Source organism: Hippichthys cyanospilos, chromosome 21 (assembly GCF_059441005.1).
Source record: "Hippichthys cyanospilos isolate Australia breed blue-spotted pipefish chromosome 21, RoL_Hcya_1.0, whole genome shotgun sequence".
In the NCBI taxonomy this organism is placed as follows: Eukaryota; Metazoa; Chordata; class Actinopteri; order Syngnathiformes; family Syngnathidae; genus Hippichthys; species Hippichthys cyanospilos.
Genome location: NC_142389.1, coordinates 13,579,525 through 13,598,912, shown reverse-complemented (window position 1 = coordinate 13,598,912; position 19,388 = coordinate 13,579,525). Strand labels below are relative to the sequence as shown.

The window sequence follows — 19,388 nt, the reverse complement described above, 5'->3', positions numbered from 1 at the left end:
AGAGCTACAGTATATAGTACATATATTAAAAATATTTAAGGATTACAGCAGTGCTTTATTGATGGTAGATAAGCACAAATATGAATGTTAAATTTGGCAACAGAGGAACTCTGTGGTGAACTATTTAACTTTGAAATGTTATGGCCATAATTTTTGACTTTTTTTTTTTTTCCAGGAGTGTGTGTAATCCCTCCATGGGAACGTTGATGGGTAGCGCATATTTTTAAAAGTCTTCTCTAATTGATCATTTGTTTACAAGTTTCCTTACTACCTCAGAGCAACCTCTTCAGGACAAGAAAAAGACCATTCTTGTGATTTATGACAATACTCATGCAGCCTGTGATGTCTATAAAGCAAACAGCCTTCATGTACGCTTTGCATCCACACTCATTGTGTGTGTCAGCCGCATTGGCAAGCCGCAGTCTGGTGCTGAGGGCCCACAGCGGCACCCCTCGCTCTTTGTGGTCTGACGAGCGCCCAGGCCTGCATTTTCCCAGGCTGAGACAACACACCACGGTGGTAGCACAAGCCACATTGGGAGCCTGATTAAAGACTCGGGACAATGGAGGGACTGCGGTGGCATTTTCCATTCCTAGCGCCGTCTCCCGGGGGGGCAGGGAGCAAGTATGTGCCGTGAAACGTTTGAATTATCCCAGAATCTCTGGAATTCCGAGCCAGGCTCCGCGAAGAGGACCCTCGACCAGGGATCAAAAAGACCAAAGCGGAGTGCGGTGGACTGGTGCAGAAGCTCACAAAAAAGTGAAGCCTTCGCCACCGTGGCTGCATTTCTTTGGTTTATTTGTGTTTTCTAGCCAATGAGCAACAAGCATGTGGTATGTATTGTGCTTTTTACTCTCATGGGCAATAACTGGGAGCCTAATACAGCAGGCGCCCCTCTTTATTTCGGAGACACCACTCTCCTCTCTCTTTCTCTCTGTAATTATCATTTCATGTCGTGAGACCGACGGCCCGGCACATCTCGCACTCTTTTCATTACGAGCTGGATAGGCCAAACAGAATCCATGACTGAAATAAATCTGCCAGCCTTTTTATTATTGCATATTGAGCACCATGGAGCCTTCCCACACCACAAACTTCCGGTAGCGAAGGGCCCCAAAAAGTGATGCCTTTGCCACAGGCGGATTGCGAGGATCAAAGCCTGCTTGTGCTATATGCAGTTAGCGGAGAGCCATCAGACGCTGACCTCAAACATAGCTCATGTCTGAATGCAACACTGACTTGTGTTTTTGTGGTGCTTTTGAGAAAGATTGTGTAGTGATGGTTTCGCGGAACACGTGTTGCCTTTCAGCAAAATTTTTCGGTTTTGCCTCGCTAAAATCTGTCTTTTGTGCAAGCCTGTCGACGCTAGCGGTGAAATGTTGATTTGATGTTAGCACTTTAAGCAAGAAGCAGGGAACTGAGTCACATGAATTCACTCGAGTTGGATTTGTGTCTCCAATTTCAGGATGAGTTGGTGAACACAAATGGAAAAAATTATGAATTTGAGGACAAATGCATGATAATGTAAAATATGAAAACTGATTTTTCAAAACTTGTACAGAGTAGAGCTATGAAGCTACAGTATATAGCTACAGCTGCAGTATAAAGCTAGGTAAACTAGCTCACAAAGGCGCCAGCAAATCATAGATGGCACCTAAAAGCATTTGCAAACACAACAGTTAACAACATTTGGAAGCAAAGCAGAGATTAACTAATTAACAGAAAACTCTAAAATATAATAAAAGTGAGAACAGAAAATGAAAAAATAGGTTTCTAAAACTTAAAAAATAACAACATAATTTTAAATGTTCAGAAGAATTTGACCCCAAAATAAACACAAATAAATAATAACTAGAACTAGATAGATAGATAGATAGATAGATAGATAGATAGATAGATAGATAGATAGATAGATAGATAGATAGATAGATAGATAGATAGATAGATAGATAGATAAAAACACAACTGGTTTTAAATGGATCAATTAGAGTCAACGACTTAACTAAAGAAAATGCTTCAAAAACACAACTGGTTTTAAATGGATCAATTAGAGTCAACGACTTAACTAAAGAAAATGCTTCAGTTACATACATGGATGGGCTGTAATCAATACCAAAGTATCAGTAACAAGCCAATTAGCAGTCACTACATATATCGCCACTTGCATCACAAGCTAGAATTTATGAGAAAAAGAAAATTACTATTTCAAGAAATTTGAAAGAAAACTGGAAAACGTTTTTTTTTTTTTTTTAACTCTGTCATTGTGCTGTCAGAGGAAGGACATTTTGTGTATCAAAAGTATTAATGGTATTGTGACAACTGAAGAGTTGAGTACTGGTATCAGTCTGAAAAAAGTAGTATTGAAAAGCCCTAGTTACATATCATATAATGGCACCAATGACAGAACACATCTAAGCTAACATTCTAACAACCAAATCAATCAAATGTTTTTAAAGAACGTGAAAAAAAATAGGACAACCAAAACAGGCATTTTAAATAAGTTATATTTAACAACCAACCTAAACTAAGACATGCCAGTGTCAGTACATTAATAATTGTAATTACAGCCATGCAAATTTGACCGAAGCAGCAAAAATCACTATTAAGTGGAGAAAAGATACCACCAAAATGTTATGTAATTCACCAAAACTTACTAAATAGGTTGTACTTTTCAATACAACCACCCTAAAATTATCATTAAGACCAAAAATATGTTCTAAGTGATCTTGATGATAACCATCAAAGCCTTGTTGTACACTTTGTATAATCTCTTCTGAGAAATCTAAAAGTGTCCCATCAGCGCAGTTCAGTGATGGCAGATTTTTTGGGATGACATTTTTTTCTTTATGCTTATGACTGCTCCTCTGAGATGCCACAGGCGTGACGTGTGGATGGATGCCTCCCTGATAATCAGAGGTGTTCCGTTATAAGAGGGATTTGAGACACTGAGAGGCTGTCAGAGCGCTGTGCCCCAGGGTGTCAGGGGTGGTGTAAAACAAGGAAGCTTCAGCCCCCCTCCCCCCTCGGCATCTGGCAAGGCTGAGGGCAAATGTGTATTTTGGATACATTCCTGGCAATTACTGTGGACTTTCTTTTCAGTCCTTCAATGCAGCGTACAATGTGTGTGTGTGTGCGCGCATGTGTGCGTGTGTGCGTGTGTGTGTGGGGATATCCCATATTCATATTTGTGCATTTTTAATATTATCCGGGTCATAAAAGAGCGCAGTCATTCAATTACATACATTTGTTTTCATTTATCAATTTTCTTTGTTCTGTGTGGCCCATAAAAAATGAAATCTTGTATGTGATGTGCAAGTCACAATGAAGTGATTATGGGCCGGCGTGCCTTTGAGACATGGCACTGAGCGGCATTCTTAACGCACTTAAAAATAGAAAGCGTCTGCTTTTCCAATTTTACTCACTAGAGGACATTTGGGCATCTCCTTTTTTTCTGTGGATAGAAAAATAACAGCATTCTTTCATATGTTTTCCAGCATGTCCCTGTGATTTTATGATAGTAATCAAATAATGTGGGAACGGCGTGGGAAAGGCAGAAGTTTGTTTTTCATGAGCTGGGAAGCTAAAGTTTGGAATCTGCTAAGTTGAATGATCAATAAGTGGTACAATATGGTCGTCAACTAAAATATTCTTCCTTGCCTCTTAAAGTTACACTTACAGTTAATGGGTGCACCTTTAAACTGTTGTAATCATGTAATCAAGAACTAATCGATAATCACATCAAATTTTGATAATAAATCAGTTACATACCTATTTGTTATTTAAAATAGTCCAAACGCTCAGAATTATTTTCCATTGTAAATATTAACCAACTTTAGAAAATTGATTTTCAAAAATGTTCCCCATTTTTTGACGTTGCAGAACATCCCAATGACTCAATTATAAAATTATATTTAATTTGTGTTTGTGCATTTTACGAGTTTACTTTTCCCAAGTGTGGATTTTGAATGTAGTTTCCAGGTCTAGTTTCCTGAGTCTAGTTCCCCAGGCCTAGCTTTTTTTCTTTCTTATTTGATTGTGCATGCTAAGATTTCTAATTTTTCGCTTCTGTGTCATGTCTGGGAAGAAATTGAATGTGTGGTACGGCATGGCACGGTACAATTACACGATGTATGCTAATAAGGTGCTTTACTATTTAATATGATTGCTTACTACTAAGTGTCATCTCAATTTGTATCTCTAGTTTCCCTACAAGTCGGATTTCCAAGTCCAGTTTTCCTAAGTGTAGATTTTGAGTCTAGTTTCCAAGTCTACTTTTCCAAGTTTAGTTCCTCAAGCCTTTTCTTTTTTTTTTCTTTGATTGTGAATGCTAAGACTTGAAGGTGAATTCTTCACTTTCATGGTTTGTCTGGGAGGAACATGGATGTCTGGTACGGCATGGGGCAGTACTATAAGGTACATATCGTACTATAGTTTTTTATTATTTTGTCACATACTTTTAGGTGTGACAAGGTTTATTCTGAGTACAGTATTTAAGTCTCATCTCAAGCTGTATCCCCAGTTTTCCTAAGAGGCCAGTTGCAGAGTCTAGTTGTTAGGGGTGTGCCAAAAAATAAATTTTCATCAGAATCTCGAATCTTATTCACTGCAATTTAAATAAATATAAAAGGCCATTAAATCGGTATTAAAATAAAACAGACATCGATACGCTTCCTGTTGGCTTCCGTCCTAAGCGCTGTGCCATAATGTCACCAGCCAGTTCGAGATTGTCAAGCTTGTGCAACATGAAAGCTTTTTTTTTTTTTTTCGGGTTCACGCGGGCTCGAGTTTCAATGTTTCTTTTCGGTCTTTCAGTTGACTTTCAGTTAAGTTAATTAGTTCGAGCCAACTCCTGTTTTGAAGCAATTTTACTGCAAACTGTGTAAACAGAAAGTGTGGTGAGTCTGTGAGCGTTAATGTTACAAAGTTGAGGGGGAAGAAAACATGATCGAATCTGTACCCATCAAGATGTGCATGAAACTCCTACAGGGACAACACCTGTATGTATTAAGTTGTTCGTTATATTGTTAAGGTGATATTTGAAAGCTAAAGTGACATATAATGTTAGTTTAAGGTAAGGGCTGTTGACTTGTCTGCTAATTTAAGTTTTTCTTTTACACCTGTAGAGAAAGTATGTTGTCGAAGAACATGGCTAATTTGAGTTATCTTTTTCATTTTTAGTTTGACTACTTTTGTTGATGCCAAGATGTGCATTTAAAGCTAATTTCCCCTATCGTGGGTTCTAATTACGTTGTCGTGACAATTATTTCTGCCGTCTTCATATTAAATAAATCAACGACGACAGGAATAGCCTTCATTCATTTTTCTCTTTCCCTCACACCCAACAAACCCCGCTCTCGCTTGCGCATGTGAAATAAAAGAGCTAACCACAGAAACCATTTTTAAACAGAACAAAGAGCAAATTATCAACACAACACAAAACTCCAGCATCTCCACAAAACAGTGTAAAGTATGCAAACTCCAAATTAATTCACAAATACGTATTACTCACATGTAAATGAAAATGAAAACATTGTCGCAACTTAACGAAATAATCTTACGGTTGTGACTTATAATACTCCCCATATGCTCAGAGATGGACCAACTGGCACAGATTTTATGCTTTCCCCATACTACCAATTTTGCTGCTCACTTGAAAAATTTCATTTCCATATCCTATTTGTCATAAATGCACAGAGAAATATCAATAGTTTTCATTTGGGCAACAGTTTTTCACATAATATTTTGGGACTGCAATTTCCTATGAAAGGACAATGTATCTTCTACCTTTTTGATTTGTGTTTAATCCTATTTTATACTATAAAAGCTATTGTTTATAGGTACCAGATCTTAAAAAAAAAATAGCAGTTGTCCATGTGTTATTTTTGTGTAAAAACGCATGCTCCTTACAAATCAAAACTTAATACACGTGAAAAAACAAAAGAAGACTGTCTCACTTTTGTTATTCTGTCTTACAAAGATGACGCACATAGTGTGATGATTCTTTGCATTTTTATAGATTGAAGCAGAACTCATTTTTAATTAATTGAATCAAATCGTTTTGAATCGCAAATGGTTAAGAACCGCAAAGCGATTCTAAATCAAATCGGAATAGAATCGAATTGTGAGACAGCCAAAGATTTCCAATTCTAGTTTTCTGAGTCTAAATCCCCAGGCTTGCAAGGCCTGTGATTCTTCACCTCCATGTCCTGTCTGGGAAGAACTTGGATGTCAAAACCACTTTTAGATTGTTTCCGACTTTGTAGGTTGGACTCAAGATAAAATCAGAGTTGAGGAGGCAGGCCACAAAACTGCGACAAACGTATGACAAAGTGCCTGAACAATGTTGAGAACAAAGACGGACAATGTTCGTGAGAAATGAAAGGGTGGAAAGTGAAAAACAAATGTGGATGGATTGGTGGGAGCAGGGGGAGGACGATAACTGCTGGGGGGGACAACACTGATCAGTCAAAGGGGGTAACGAGGGGGGAAACATTTGCCCTTGCCCACATTAAAGCCATAAAAAAGAAAACAAACAAAAAAACATGTCTGACATAAAGAGACTGGTTTCCGCGGCGACAGCACAATGGCTGCCTGTGGCTCCTCGGGCCTTCGTCATCTCGTCTGGGACCCGGCACCAGCGAAAGTCACCACAGTCCCATCAGTAAGTGTGTGTGTCTGTGTGTGTGTGTGTGAATGTCATCATGCTCAATGCTGTGGGAACGGCCATGAAAGAGACCCCACTCAGAAGCCACAAAAGCTCCTTTCTGAGCCTCCTTGCCCGCCGCCTTTTCGCCTCTCTATTTATCTTTGCACGAGGGAGCCGGATGAGGGGGGTGGACTTTTTGTCGATCTCACACCATGACAAGCGGACTGACCCGTGACTGCCAGCCTACTGCAACCATGACTGACACCTTACTGTCACACTAACATGAGTATAGCATCATCTGATAGACAGATCCTGGAATCAAACTTCCTGTTGAATCCAGGTTACCAAACAGGAAGAATAAATCTCACTAGTGTCACAAACTATTAGGAGTAAGTCAAGGAAGCAGTCCAGACAGACACATCCATTCCCTCATGGATCCAGTCGGACATTGCTGAGCTATTCTGGTGCCAGTTCCCATGCCAATCCTGACTGGCTCACTGTTAAGGCCTCCACCAATGAAGGGCACTGAACACTTTGTCATGTCTGATCCTTAAAAGGGAAGTCAACATTGCCCAAAAAAATCTTTACCATTTGTTCTATGTAACGTGAGTAGTCTAAACATGTAAGTGTCATCATATCAAGCTGTCTTCTTAGTTTCCTTACAAGTTTAATTTTGGAGTCTTGTTTTTGAGTCCAGTTTCGTAGTCTAATTTTCAGTCTCATTCCCTAGACTTAGTTTTCTTTGATTTTGTATGTAAAGACTTCTAATTCTTCACTTCCATCTCCTAACTTAATCCAGGGCCAAAATCTGCTCCACACGTGACGTAAAACCTACTTTAGTCAAATTTGATAATAATGATTGTATGCAAGAACATTTGGATTTTCAGCTCAAATGTTCACTAATGAATATAATATAAAATATTCTTTGATGTTTTTGACTCAATGTTAGTGAATTTAGACATCTGTTGGCCATTATGACATTCTGATCAAGTAAAAGGCGTAATTCATGATTCAGATATTCAATTAAAGTGAATTGAAGCTTATAAAATTTAATCTAAACAAACGATGCAAATCAAGTTACATTTCAAATATAATTCCAAAGAGATAAAACATCTAAAAATAGACCAGAAGAAGATGCTACAAGCTGCTCCAAGTTGCTTTTTTTGCCGTTGGCTAAATGGAAAAGTAGCTGTACAAATTGCTGTAGATTCTGCAGTTTGCTGTCCTGGGTTTTATGTACCTCACTCGTTCAATCTCAAAGACATACTTTTATGTTTTTTTTTTCTTTTTTTCAAGCATAAACATTTGAAATCAATGGATAAATAGCCATTTCCAGAGGTTTTTCGTGTTTTTTTTTTTTTTTTTTTTTTTTTAAGCCAAACACTTGAAAACAATTGTAAAAGGCATAAATAAGTACCTGGGATTAAATGTCTGGACTCTTGAAAAAAAAAATCTGAAAATACATCTTTGGGATCGAACAAGTTAGCTACATTTCAGAAACTGCTGTTTTTTTGTTTTGTTTTTTTACACTTAAGCATAAGAGTTAGTGAGTGTTCCCACTTTTACCTACTTCTTTTTTTAACATTAAAACAAAGCTGCTCTAAACAAATCAGAAGTGATAATTGCGGCTGTGAGTTTGCCCTTATAAATTCCACTAGCGTTCGTGTGAAGCGCCAACGCGTGTGCGTGAGTGAAAATTGCAAAAGTATGAGCCTGTTAATTTCAACGAGGGGACGTGGCCTTGTTGTGGTTTAGAGGGATGTGGCGGGAGAGATGACTGAAAATAGCAGATCAAGACTGGCAGAAATCTTGCAGAATTCCATCTCATCAGCTCTCAGATCTCTTTCTCTCGCTCTCTCTCTCTCTCTCTCTCTCTCTCTCTATCTCTCTCTCTATCTCTCTCTCTCTCATGTCTGTCTTCAACAAGCCTGATCCCCACACCATGAAACTGTTCTCATATTTAAATAATTTACTTGCTTCATTCATCTTCCTAATCACTTCTGTCCTTGTGCATGTTTTTCATGTGAGTTGCGTCATTCTGGAACGCGCAAGTGTGGCCAGCTAACAGTCATAAGTAAAAGCAGAACAGAATGCACATTCATGCATGCTTGCATTTTTTTTCTATTTTAAGTATATATATATATATATATATATATATATATATATATATATATATATATATATATATATATATATATATATATATATATATATATATATATATATATATATATATATATATACATACATACATACATACATACATACATACATACATACATACATACATACATATATATATATATATATATATATATATATATATATATATATATATATATATATATATATATATATATATATATATATATATATATATATATATATATATGTGTTTGGATTTTGTCTTTTCCTGAGAACATGTATGTGTTAGTGTATGTTCCCCATAGCCTTCAATAAAAAGATAACCAGGGCAAGTTGACTTGCATTAAAATGCTTAGTGTACAAATGAAGAAGAAAAGAGCATATAACTGAGTATAGCTTGAGTGTATCGTGAGGTGTTTAGCAGCAAAACAAACGCTAATACAACATTTTGTACACAATCATTGTCGTATGTTTAAGCGAACACGCCCTTCCAGTCTGCCAAGCAGGAAGAAACATAGTCAGTTGGGCATTGTGTCTAAAGGAGCATGCCACTTAGCCTCGCTCTTTTCACACAGACACACACATGCACCCTTCCACACACACATTCACACACGGCGCCGGGCTCTCGTGTTTCCATGGCAATCTGCGCCAGCAATCTTCCCACGGTGGATGTGGAACCGACAACTGAGTGTTGCACAGAGCCACATGTGTGAATGAATGTAGCACACTTGCTGTGTATGTGTGTGTGTGTGTGTGTGTGTGTGTGTGTGTGCGTGCGCGTGCGCGTGTGTGCATGTGTGTGTGTGTGTGTGTGTGTGTGTAAAGAGTGGTAACCTGTCCAGAGAAGAAGCCAGATGTTCAGACACTCACTGGGCTGATAGCGCCCTTGACCCTAAGCATACAGGCCCTGAATGGGGCTCTTATCATGTCGCATTGCTATGACACTTGGCACCTGGGCTCCTATCGTTCATGACTTGGAATAACAAAGTACAAACAGTCATCATACTTACCAATAGCTTTTACAGGTATATGCTGTTTACACGAGTAATAATTTTCTGGATGACATTTACACTGATTTTTGAAACCAGATTTTTCTACATCCTGCTACTGACACTGTGGACTTTTTGAAATATAAAAAATGAACGAACAAATAAATAAATAAATAAATTAATTAATTAATTAATAAATAAAATACATGTCCCAAGGACTTAAAAGGCGGTACATGAATCAGGAAGCAATACAGTTAAGAAAGATTCAGAGAAGCAAGGTCCTATTTCAGAGTATTCTTTGTAGTGATAATTGTCCCAGCCTCAAAACCATTGCATTAAAAACCAATCTGAAAATAAAGATTTTTATCCCTCTTCTGTGCCAGCTTATCAAAAGAATCACAAGATCTAATTACTTTAGTACTGATTACTTCATTACTATTGTCACCTATTCTGCAGGACAACCCAACTTATACAATATTAACAATATTAACCGCATTTAACCATTTAAAAAAGTATTATTTTGCAATAGTCTGTTGGGCAACTAAAAATTTTTTCTGATACAATTAATACATTAAAACACATTCTGCCTCTTGCTTTCACCTGAAAAGTACATTAACAAGGCTTAGGTAGCAACCAATCACAGCACAGCTTGTGAATGTCACATGACAAGACCAAAAAATGGGCGGGTCTTGATTGGTCATTACAAATCTTACCTTGTTTCTGTCGACCTTCACTTCAGCCAGTGTTTCTCAAGGATTTTTTTGCATAGCCCCTCCTAGGTATGAAAAAACGAAAAAGCAATACGTAAAAAATTTAAGCCTATTCCTTGTGTTCATCTGCCCCCCCACCCGGGTATCGTCTCACGCCCCTCCATGGGGGCCCGCTCCGCTATTTGAGGGCTGACTTAGGCTAAATTATCTTTGTTTTGACAAAAAAATAATTATTAGTTTTGCCCTTTTATGGGCAGACTGAACCAATAACATAATTGTAATGGCATAGAACGAATGAATAGAATATGGAAATCAAAACTTGTCGGATTCATTGTCTAATAGAGAAATAATCAACCGATTAATCAATTACTTGCAGGCCTATTTCAGGAACCGTATTTTCCGCACTATAAGGCGCAGCAGATTATAAGGCACAATTTATGAATGGCCTATTTCCAAATTTTTTCCAGGTATAAGGCGCACCGCATTATAAGGTGCATAGAATAGAATCTACAGTAGTGGCTAGAGTTGTGTTATGCATCTACTAGATGGAGCTGCGCTAAGGGGAATATCAACAAAACATCCAAATAAAGGCAGTCAAACTTTTCAATCAGAATTGAAGAATAAAGATAATTTGTGGAAATTACTATGTGAAGAATGGGGAAAAAAAACCCTGTTAGATCAATGCGAAGACAAATCAAGCATTTAAAAGTATATAATTATGATTCAATTAAATATTAAAACTTAATTTTCAATGAAATTACAAACAAAAACCTTTAAATATATTGCTTTGTTGATTAAAAAAAAAATTCTGGATTTATTTTATAAAATTGCGCTTTCCTTTACAAAGACTCACAATTTTTGTGCTTGTCCCCATATAAATTGCTTCTAAAATTTAGCATATAAGGCATATCAACATTTCAAACATGGTGTTTTAAAAATTTTAATAGTACAAAAAACATTTATAACTAAAATGCAGACGTAAACATTTAAGAATTAACATGGTGACTAAGTTATTATATTTTTTTGGCCTCCAAAAATGTGGTTTATTCGCTGCATAAACTGCACCGGATTATAAGGCTTTTGAGCTTTTGAGAAAATTGAAAGCTTTTAGGTACGGCTTATAGTGCGAATAATGCGGTACTTAGCTACATTTCCACCTTATGATGATTTCCACTATGGCTAAGGAAAAGTGGAATTAAATTGAGAGGCTCAAAGATGAGAATGAACCCCAGTCAACACCATTTTTCTCATCGTTGACAACGATTGCATAAAACTCACTTAAGCACGCATAAGTGTGCTCGTACAAGTAGAGATGTAGCACGAGATGGTCCATCATTCCCACACTCCTCACCTCTCTGCCACAAATTAGTCCGTCCATTGTTCTACATGAGCACACAATTAAAGGAGCATGAGAAGAAAGAAGGAATGAAGGAGAGCAGGATGAAACAGGAGGCTAATTGACAGTGGGTGACTGAGCAAAAGGGCTGGAAGGACAGGGTGGCGCTGCTTGGTGGGGGTGACAAGCCGGGGAAGCGCACATTAAAAGGAGGGAGGAGGGACATAAAGAGGAGGCGACCGAGGGGGGGGATGGAGCCAAAAGTGGCAACCCTGCTTCAACTGCCAAATGTTGTCACTGGGTGGCTGTGACAGGGCGAGGACATGCCAGAGGGAGACAAATAGGAGCTTGGGAATTCTCACCGCTTTGTCATGGGCCCTCGGGGGTCGAGCAAGTGCCGCCGCCACTAGTCAAGCAGTCGGTAAGACGCGACAGCAGCACAAGGCTTCTTATAAGCAACGGAAGACAAGGGGACACATCCCAGGTCCAGAAGTGAATTTCCAGAGTGGCTAACTTCCACGAAAGAGCTAAGGGAGAGGGCCAGCGAGATGAAGAGACCTCACGAGTACAGCTCTGAGTCGGACACCGACGAGTTGATTGATGTGGGACAAGAGGACGGCTACTGGTGAGCATCCCCGCCGCACACCTGATACAGGGAAATGGATATGGATGTGGATTGAGGAAAAAAAAAAATACAACTTATATCCTCCATTTTTCTTCATGTAATTATTTATCAAAACAAATAGATGTAATACCTATTTTTTTCATTTTAACTGCATAACAAAGCATCCAGAATTAAGTTTAGAATGTCTAAACTCTTAATGCGAGCCGTTAAAAAAAGAAGTGAGACCCAGCCAGGCAATTTCAAGCATTCTCACTGACCCATAGGTATTTTTTTTCAAACCTCCTTAAATGATCAAAAAAAACAAAAAAAAAACTTCATACTGTATATATACTGTATATATATTGGTGATGGAGCTCTTTCGTACTGTTCTTTTTAATTTCTCTTCAAGTCAATGACGTTTAAAGTGTTAACTGCTTAAATAAGGTTCATCATGGTAGTTGCTGCATTAAAAATAACATGTATTATAACTTGATTCTTTTGATACAAGTCATTTTTTAGGCCATCCTTAAACCAAACATTTAAAAAAAAACTTTTGAAAACACTGAAAATATGCTAAAATAAATAAATGAATAAATAAAACACCTGTGACTAAATATCTGTACTTTAACAGAAAACGATCTTAAGCTCAAAAAAATTTAACAGAAATTGAGTAACAAACACTGAAACAGCAAAATTTATGGTTATCACTAAGTCAGAATTAAAGTGAATGAAAAAAAATGTGTTGAGACTTGTACACCTCTTCTGTACAATAATATATGTAAATTAATTAATTTAATAAAATGAATTTTAACTCACAAATTGCAGAATGTAATAAAATTCAATACAGTTTGTACAATATGATTTTTGATATTTTACGAGGTCTGTACTTTTTGAATTGACCACTGTAGTGGACATTATTTTTGGCCTATTTTTTTTGACTCGTTACCTCACTAAATCTTAGAGTCCTCCGCTGAGGGCACCCTGGCCTTTGCAAATCAATTGTGTCCACTGTAGTGGACATCATGGTTTGGGCTTATATCTTTTGATTCATTCAAGCTACCCAATTAAATCCTAGTGTTTTCAGTAGAGGACAATTTTACAATTCATTTTGTCTACTGGAGTAGACATTAGTTGGTGTATATTTTATGACTGATTGGCCATAACCTTCTACGTCTTGGTCTTTGCAGTATGTGTATGAATGAGGATGCAATTAACTCTGCTGTCTTGAGATAAAATGAACAAAACAGTGGACACAATCAAATGGGCTCCGTCTCAAAAGGATATAGTGCTTGCAACTAAAAAATAAGATTACATTTTAAAACGTAATGCAATCAGTTTCCCATCAAGAGAAATTTCCTTTAATGTGACTGAAATTGAAATAGGTTGTTAGTCAGTCTCACATGTTGTTGACAAACCTGACGGTTTCAAAAGCTAAGAAGATCAAAACACTGAATCACAGGCATGATCAGAGAGAGGGGGAAAAAAAGCCTCTCGCAAATGGTTTAAAAAAGAAACAGGCGACAACAACATTAGGTCGCGGCGGGCACACTGATCCCAGCTTATTCATCAGTGCATGTTTGCAGTCAAAGGAATTCTATCGACGTCACGGGCAGTATGTGACATGAAAGACGGGCTCGGGTCAATCGAATTTCTGTGTGACATGCCCTTTCAAGTGCACACCATCAAACGACATTCTAAACAAAAACACTCCACTAAATTGGCAGCATTAAAATCTAATAAAAAGACAATAGGGACAATGTTGGCGCTCCCTCTTGCAGGTCTGTTCGCAAACAAACATTGGCAGGGTGTAACCAACTCGGATTGTGGCCCATGGGAGCCAGTGAGTGAGCGCCTGGCAGTAAAATCATCTTGTGAAACTGCATTCATACAAATAGAAAGTAGAACAATGTGTCATTCTAAATCATGCCTGTTCACAACGCTCTTCAGCGGCAAATACTCACCAGAGCTGGTGTTTGATTCTGTCTCTGTGTTATATTAAGGAGCAATAATGACAACAACATGTAGACTCACTACATATTCTGATACATTATACAGCCCAGTCACCGGGTCCATGTCCCCTGGCAGTGCATCACAGATTCTGGCCCGAAAGAAGAGAAGAGGGGTGAGTGCCATTTTTCCATAGGCCAACTCTGGTTTAGATATAATGTATTCCCCTTTTATGTTGGCATTTTACTATTTGCAGGATTAAAGTTAGCGTGAAGACCCACAGTCAATTCACCAATTTACTTGTTTTTTGGTTGCATTATTTCCTGAAAAATTTATCATTCAATTTTTTTTTGTGGTAAAGATACCACAAGATGGCGCCAAAGCAACCTCTTAATCAGAAAATAAAACTATTTAGTACTACTTAATTGGAAGTGCTGTATTTTACAGTAATACAGCTAGACTGACACACACGCTTTGTCTGGGAAGGGTTTAGACTGGGTTGTAACAGAGACACTTCATCAAATATATGCACATGTTTTTTAGTGTGCATCTACACCCTAATATACACAAGATGGTGACAAAGGCAATTCTTAATAGGAAATTAGTACAGTCCAAAGTATGTTACAGTGCTACATCTCGACGGAGAGATAAGCTTTGTATGTCTGAGAGCTAAGTTTAGGCTAGGTTGTAAAGGAGACCGTCAATAGCACAAAAAGGCACCAAAGCCGCTTCTTGCTTGGAAATTAGTATAGTTGGAAGTATATTACAGTGATACATCTCAATTAAGGAACAAGCTTTGTATGTCAGGGAAGAGCTATTGTAAGTTTAGCATGGGTTGTAACGGAGACACAGTCACATGTACGTATGTTTACACCCATTTGGGTGCAGCTACACCCTATGATACCAAAAGATGGCACCAAAGTCACTCCTTAATAGGAAATTATTGCAGTTGGAAGTATGTTACATTGGTGTTTCTCGATTAAGAGACAAGCTTTGTATCTCAGGTAGGACCTGAGTTTAGCCTGGGTTGTGATAGAGACACTTTGTCACATGTATGCACATGTGCACTTATGGTGGGGCTAACATTCATTTCAAAGAGAAATGTTTCAAGATGAGCTCAACATTTTGGGATCGTAGCTTGTGGTACAGTATATCCTCCTGAGACCCAGCCCATTCAATTGTCTCCGAAGTGGTGGATATTTGTTTTTGGTCTATATCATTTGACTTATTGGAGTCGAACTACCCTACTAAGTTCGAGTGTGCTCAGTTGAGGGCAGCTTGGTACAGTGGACACCAGTTTACGATGTCCCTGCCTTACAATTTTTTTACCTTACGACGTGGCCCGCAACATTTTTGTTCCCTCTTTACACCATTTCTTTCACTTTATGACACATCCAACAAGGTGGTCAGTGTGCGCTCTACAGCTTTACACGCGTCACCGCTTACGTCACTACAATGCTGGTCTGCTATTGGTCGGCAACCATGGGTCCCAAGATTGCTAGTGATGTTAAAGAGAGAAGTAAGAAGATGATTTATATGGAAACGAAGCTGGAGATAATCAAGAAATACGAAGAAAGATAAGCTAGCCTCACCTAGACAACCCTCACTAGGGAATATGGCCGTAACAAGCTTGTCACGTCGCTCAAAGGTAAATAAATCCTTTATATCGTTTTTATTTATTATGTTATTTATTTGTATACATGTATATTATATATACGTGGCACTTAGTATACTATTTTGATACCAATTTTTAATATGTATATAAAATTTAGATGTTTTTACCTGGGATTTTACACGCATTAGATCATTAACATAGGTTTGGATTTTCCACCATATGGTGAATTCACATTACGATCCCAACCGCAGAACAGATTAATCTCGTAAACCAGGGGCCACTGTATTTTTAATGATGAGTGTTTGTGTGAGATGCAGTTAGCTTTGCTGTGTTGCAGAGAAAAAATTGACACAACAGTGGACATTTATGAATGGGCTGGGTCTCAGGAAAATATACTAATTATAATTTTAAAAATCCTAATTTTAACTATGAGTAAATTCATGCATACAGTCATCCTATAGATTCATCACATTCATAAATTTTTTTTTCAAATGAAATTTTTCAGAGATATTTTTTATTGCTTGTTGAACAAATTAAATTGAATGTCTTAGTCAACTTATTCATACGAAAATTTACAGAAAACTTTCAATATTTCCTGAAAAGGCCATGCATTCCTTGAGTTTCTGCATCAAGTAAAACCACCTCTATTCAGGTACAGTATGTCCACCGCGGTGTACATTTTGTCTCAATAAGACACCAAGTTAATTGCATCCCAGCCATACATATGACACATCATTGGAAATATTAAGTTGTCCTCAACTTAGCACACTTGGATTTGGCAGGGTAACTCCAATGAGTCAAATGATATTGCCCAAAAAAAAACATCCACAACAGTGGACACAATTTAATAGGCTGGCTCTCAATTGGAGCATTTTTTGCTATTCAAAGCATGGCTCTGAGAAAAAAACATATCAAAATTACTTTGACCATGTTTTTGTAATGAAGTCTTTTCCATAAAATATATTTTTCAGGTTTTTGATTGGCTAAGACACCTCACAGTTGGGAGTCAATGCAACACCAAAATGTGCTTGATAGCCAGCCAAAATATAGTTACGCAAATAGATTTAGATTGCTTAGCCACTGCCGTGGAATGGGATTTTTTTTTTTTTTTGACAGTCCTTCTTGCTCTCCAACAGATTATTGAGAAGAGGCGCAGGGACCGGATAAACCACAGCCTATCGGAGCTAAGGAGGCTAGTGCCAAGCGCCTTTGAAAAACAGGTCAAGCACATATATATATATATATATATATATATATATATATATATATATATATATATATATATATATATATATATATATATATATATATATATATATATATATATATATATATATATATATATATATATATAAAAAGATTAAATGTCTCGATCATAGGTGTCAAACTCCAGTCCTTGAGGTCCGGTATCCTGCATGCTTTCAAACCCTCTCTCTGAAATACACCCAATTCAAATGATGATCAGGATCATTTATTAGCTCCTGCTGAGCTTGCTATTAAGCTAATCATTCGAATCAGGTGTGTTGGTGAGAGAAAACCAGAAAACCTGCAGGATGCTGGCCCTTGAGGAATGGAGTTTGACATCTATGGGACTAAGAACAGGGAACTCCAGTTCCTTAAGATTGGTATCCTGCCTGTTTTCGATATCTCTTACTTTCCTCACCTGATTCAAATGATCGTTATCAGTTGTCCACCGAGCTTGCTGACGAGCTGCTCATCAATCATTTGAATCAGGTGTGATGCAAGAGCGAGATATGAAAAAAGGCAGGATAAGGGTCCTGAGGAACCGGAGTTTCCTACCCTAGGTCTACTCTTGAAAGATATGTAAAAATATGCCTTTGAAATTAAATGACTTAAAATATTGAGGGCTAGCTGTTCTATTCAGGGCTCCTCAAAGTTGGAAAAAGCTGAGATTCTGCAAATGACTGTGGACCACCTGAAACTTCTGCATGCCATGGGTGGGAAAGGTAAGATCTCTTCTTGTAAAATAAATGGTGGTTGCAATCACTTCTTTTTGACCCCATTCACCCACTTTGTTTTAGGTTACTTTGACGCGAGAGCTCTGGCTGTAGACTACAGGACTCTGGGATTCAGGGAGTGCGTTGGAGAGGTGGTCCGATACCTCAGCTCTCTGGAAGGAGAGTCTCCAGACCCGATAGGTGCCCGCCTTGTCACCCATCTCTCCCACTGTGCTAGCGAGCTGGACCCGCTGGTTCTTCAGTCACCCCCAACCTCCGCTTTGCCCTTCCCTCCTTGGCCCTGGATGTCCTTCCCCCAGATGTCCATCGCCCTACCCGCCTCATCTTCACCGCCGTTCCCCAGTGGACGACGGGATCTCGCCTTGATGGGGAGCTACCCACCGCCGCCGGCTCTCCGCCTCGCACCGCTGGCTGGCTGCCAACGGGGGGTGCCACCACTGCTGGCCCCCACGAGTCTTGCTAACATTCACAGGCTGCCATCCCCAGCGGCATCTCCCTCATCGGGTCCGCCCAGGCCGGCGCAGCCATCCCCGTGCAGGAACTCCTCTCTTCCTCCCACCTCTTCCTCTCCAACCAGCGCGCCATCACTTGTCTCTTTCAGACCGTTTGGTCCTCTGGTGTCTTCAACAGTCCAGCGTCGGGGTTTAGTCGGATCAGGCAAGTCCGCCCAAGGATGGGTAACTGAAATTGGAGCTTTTTGAGGACCAGCTATTTTTTAAAATTCTAATGACCTGTGCTAGGGATACAAAACACCCGTATAGCAATTGATCCAAGCGGTCGATGGACATTTAAGGACCTCCTCTATAAGCCATATCGGACTGTAATTTTCTGATAATAACCAACAAAAACAATCAAGGAACAAGACAAATGGATGATCTTGATTGTCAAATAGAAGAATGTCCAACAGAGCCATACGTGTACGTTTAACAAAAAGCAATGATTTTTCTTGAGCTGTGATGTATGTATTAGTTCCTAAATGAATTAAACATAAGACGATTGTTTATGGCAAAGAATGTTTTGGGAGAAAAAATACATAAAAACTAAGTGCCTTTACCTTTTTGCTGTGTATTTTCTTGTCATTATCAAGAAGGTGTTTTAATCCTTTCTCCATTATACCAAGAAGTCAAAAATGTGTTCTACACAGTTGTCTAAACATATAATTCTGGTTAATTGCGTTTGTGGTAAATTAAGTACCAAATCCATCTATTTTTATTCATCTCAGAGGGCAGCCATTTTGCTACATGCTTGACAGAAAATGTTGCTTTTGTTTTCTGTGTTTGGTCATGTGACACTTGCAAGCTGAGCCTTGATTGTTTTTTACATGAGACCTTTTAATTTTCTCCTGCTTTTTTTAATTTCCATTAAAATTATGACTTTTTTTCCCCCATGATAATTTTACTTGTGGTTTCCTTATCCA

The 19,388-nt window shown here is 38.4% G+C and overlaps 1 protein-coding gene across 2 annotated transcripts; it reads left to right on the top strand.

Annotated features, from left to right (window-relative positions):
* Positions 1–409: 409 nt before the first annotated feature.
* LOC148406674 (hairy/enhancer-of-split related with YRPW motif-like protein) lies at positions 410–19,024 on the top strand. Of its 2 annotated transcripts, XM_088405300.1 has the most exons (6): positions 411–833; positions 12,141–12,451; positions 14,486–14,552; positions 17,129–17,212; positions 17,878–17,959; positions 18,035–19,024. In XM_088405300.1, exons 2-6 carry the CDS (start codon positions 12,375–12,377, stop codon positions 18,670–18,672), a joined length of 948 nt encoding a protein of 315 aa, XP_088261426.1. In that variant the 5' UTR covers positions 411–833; positions 12,141–12,374; the 3' UTR covers positions 18,673–19,024. The 2 variants fall into 2 exon arrangements, with proteins under 2 accessions (XP_088261427.1, XP_088261426.1); XM_088405301.1 differs by lacking the exon at positions 12,141–12,451 and having other exon boundaries at positions 410–833.
* The last annotated feature ends 364 nt before the right edge of the window (positions 19,025–19,388 follow it).

What these genes read in the sequence shown, in the direction of transcription:
- LOC148406674 (XM_088405300.1), top strand. Translation starts at nt 12,375, where the DNA reads ATGAAGAGACCTCACGAGTACAGCTCTGAGTCGGACACCGACGAGTTG. An exon ending in GGACAAGAGGACGGCTACTG is followed by an intron (nt 12,452 to 14,485) that starts GTGAGCATCCCC and finishes TACATTATACAG; the next exon opens with CCCAGTCACCGGGTCCATGT. An exon ending in GCATGCCATGGGTGGGAAAG is followed by an intron (nt 17,960 to 18,034) that starts GTAAGATCTCTT and finishes ACTTTGTTTTAG; the next exon opens with GTTACTTTGACGCGAGAGCT.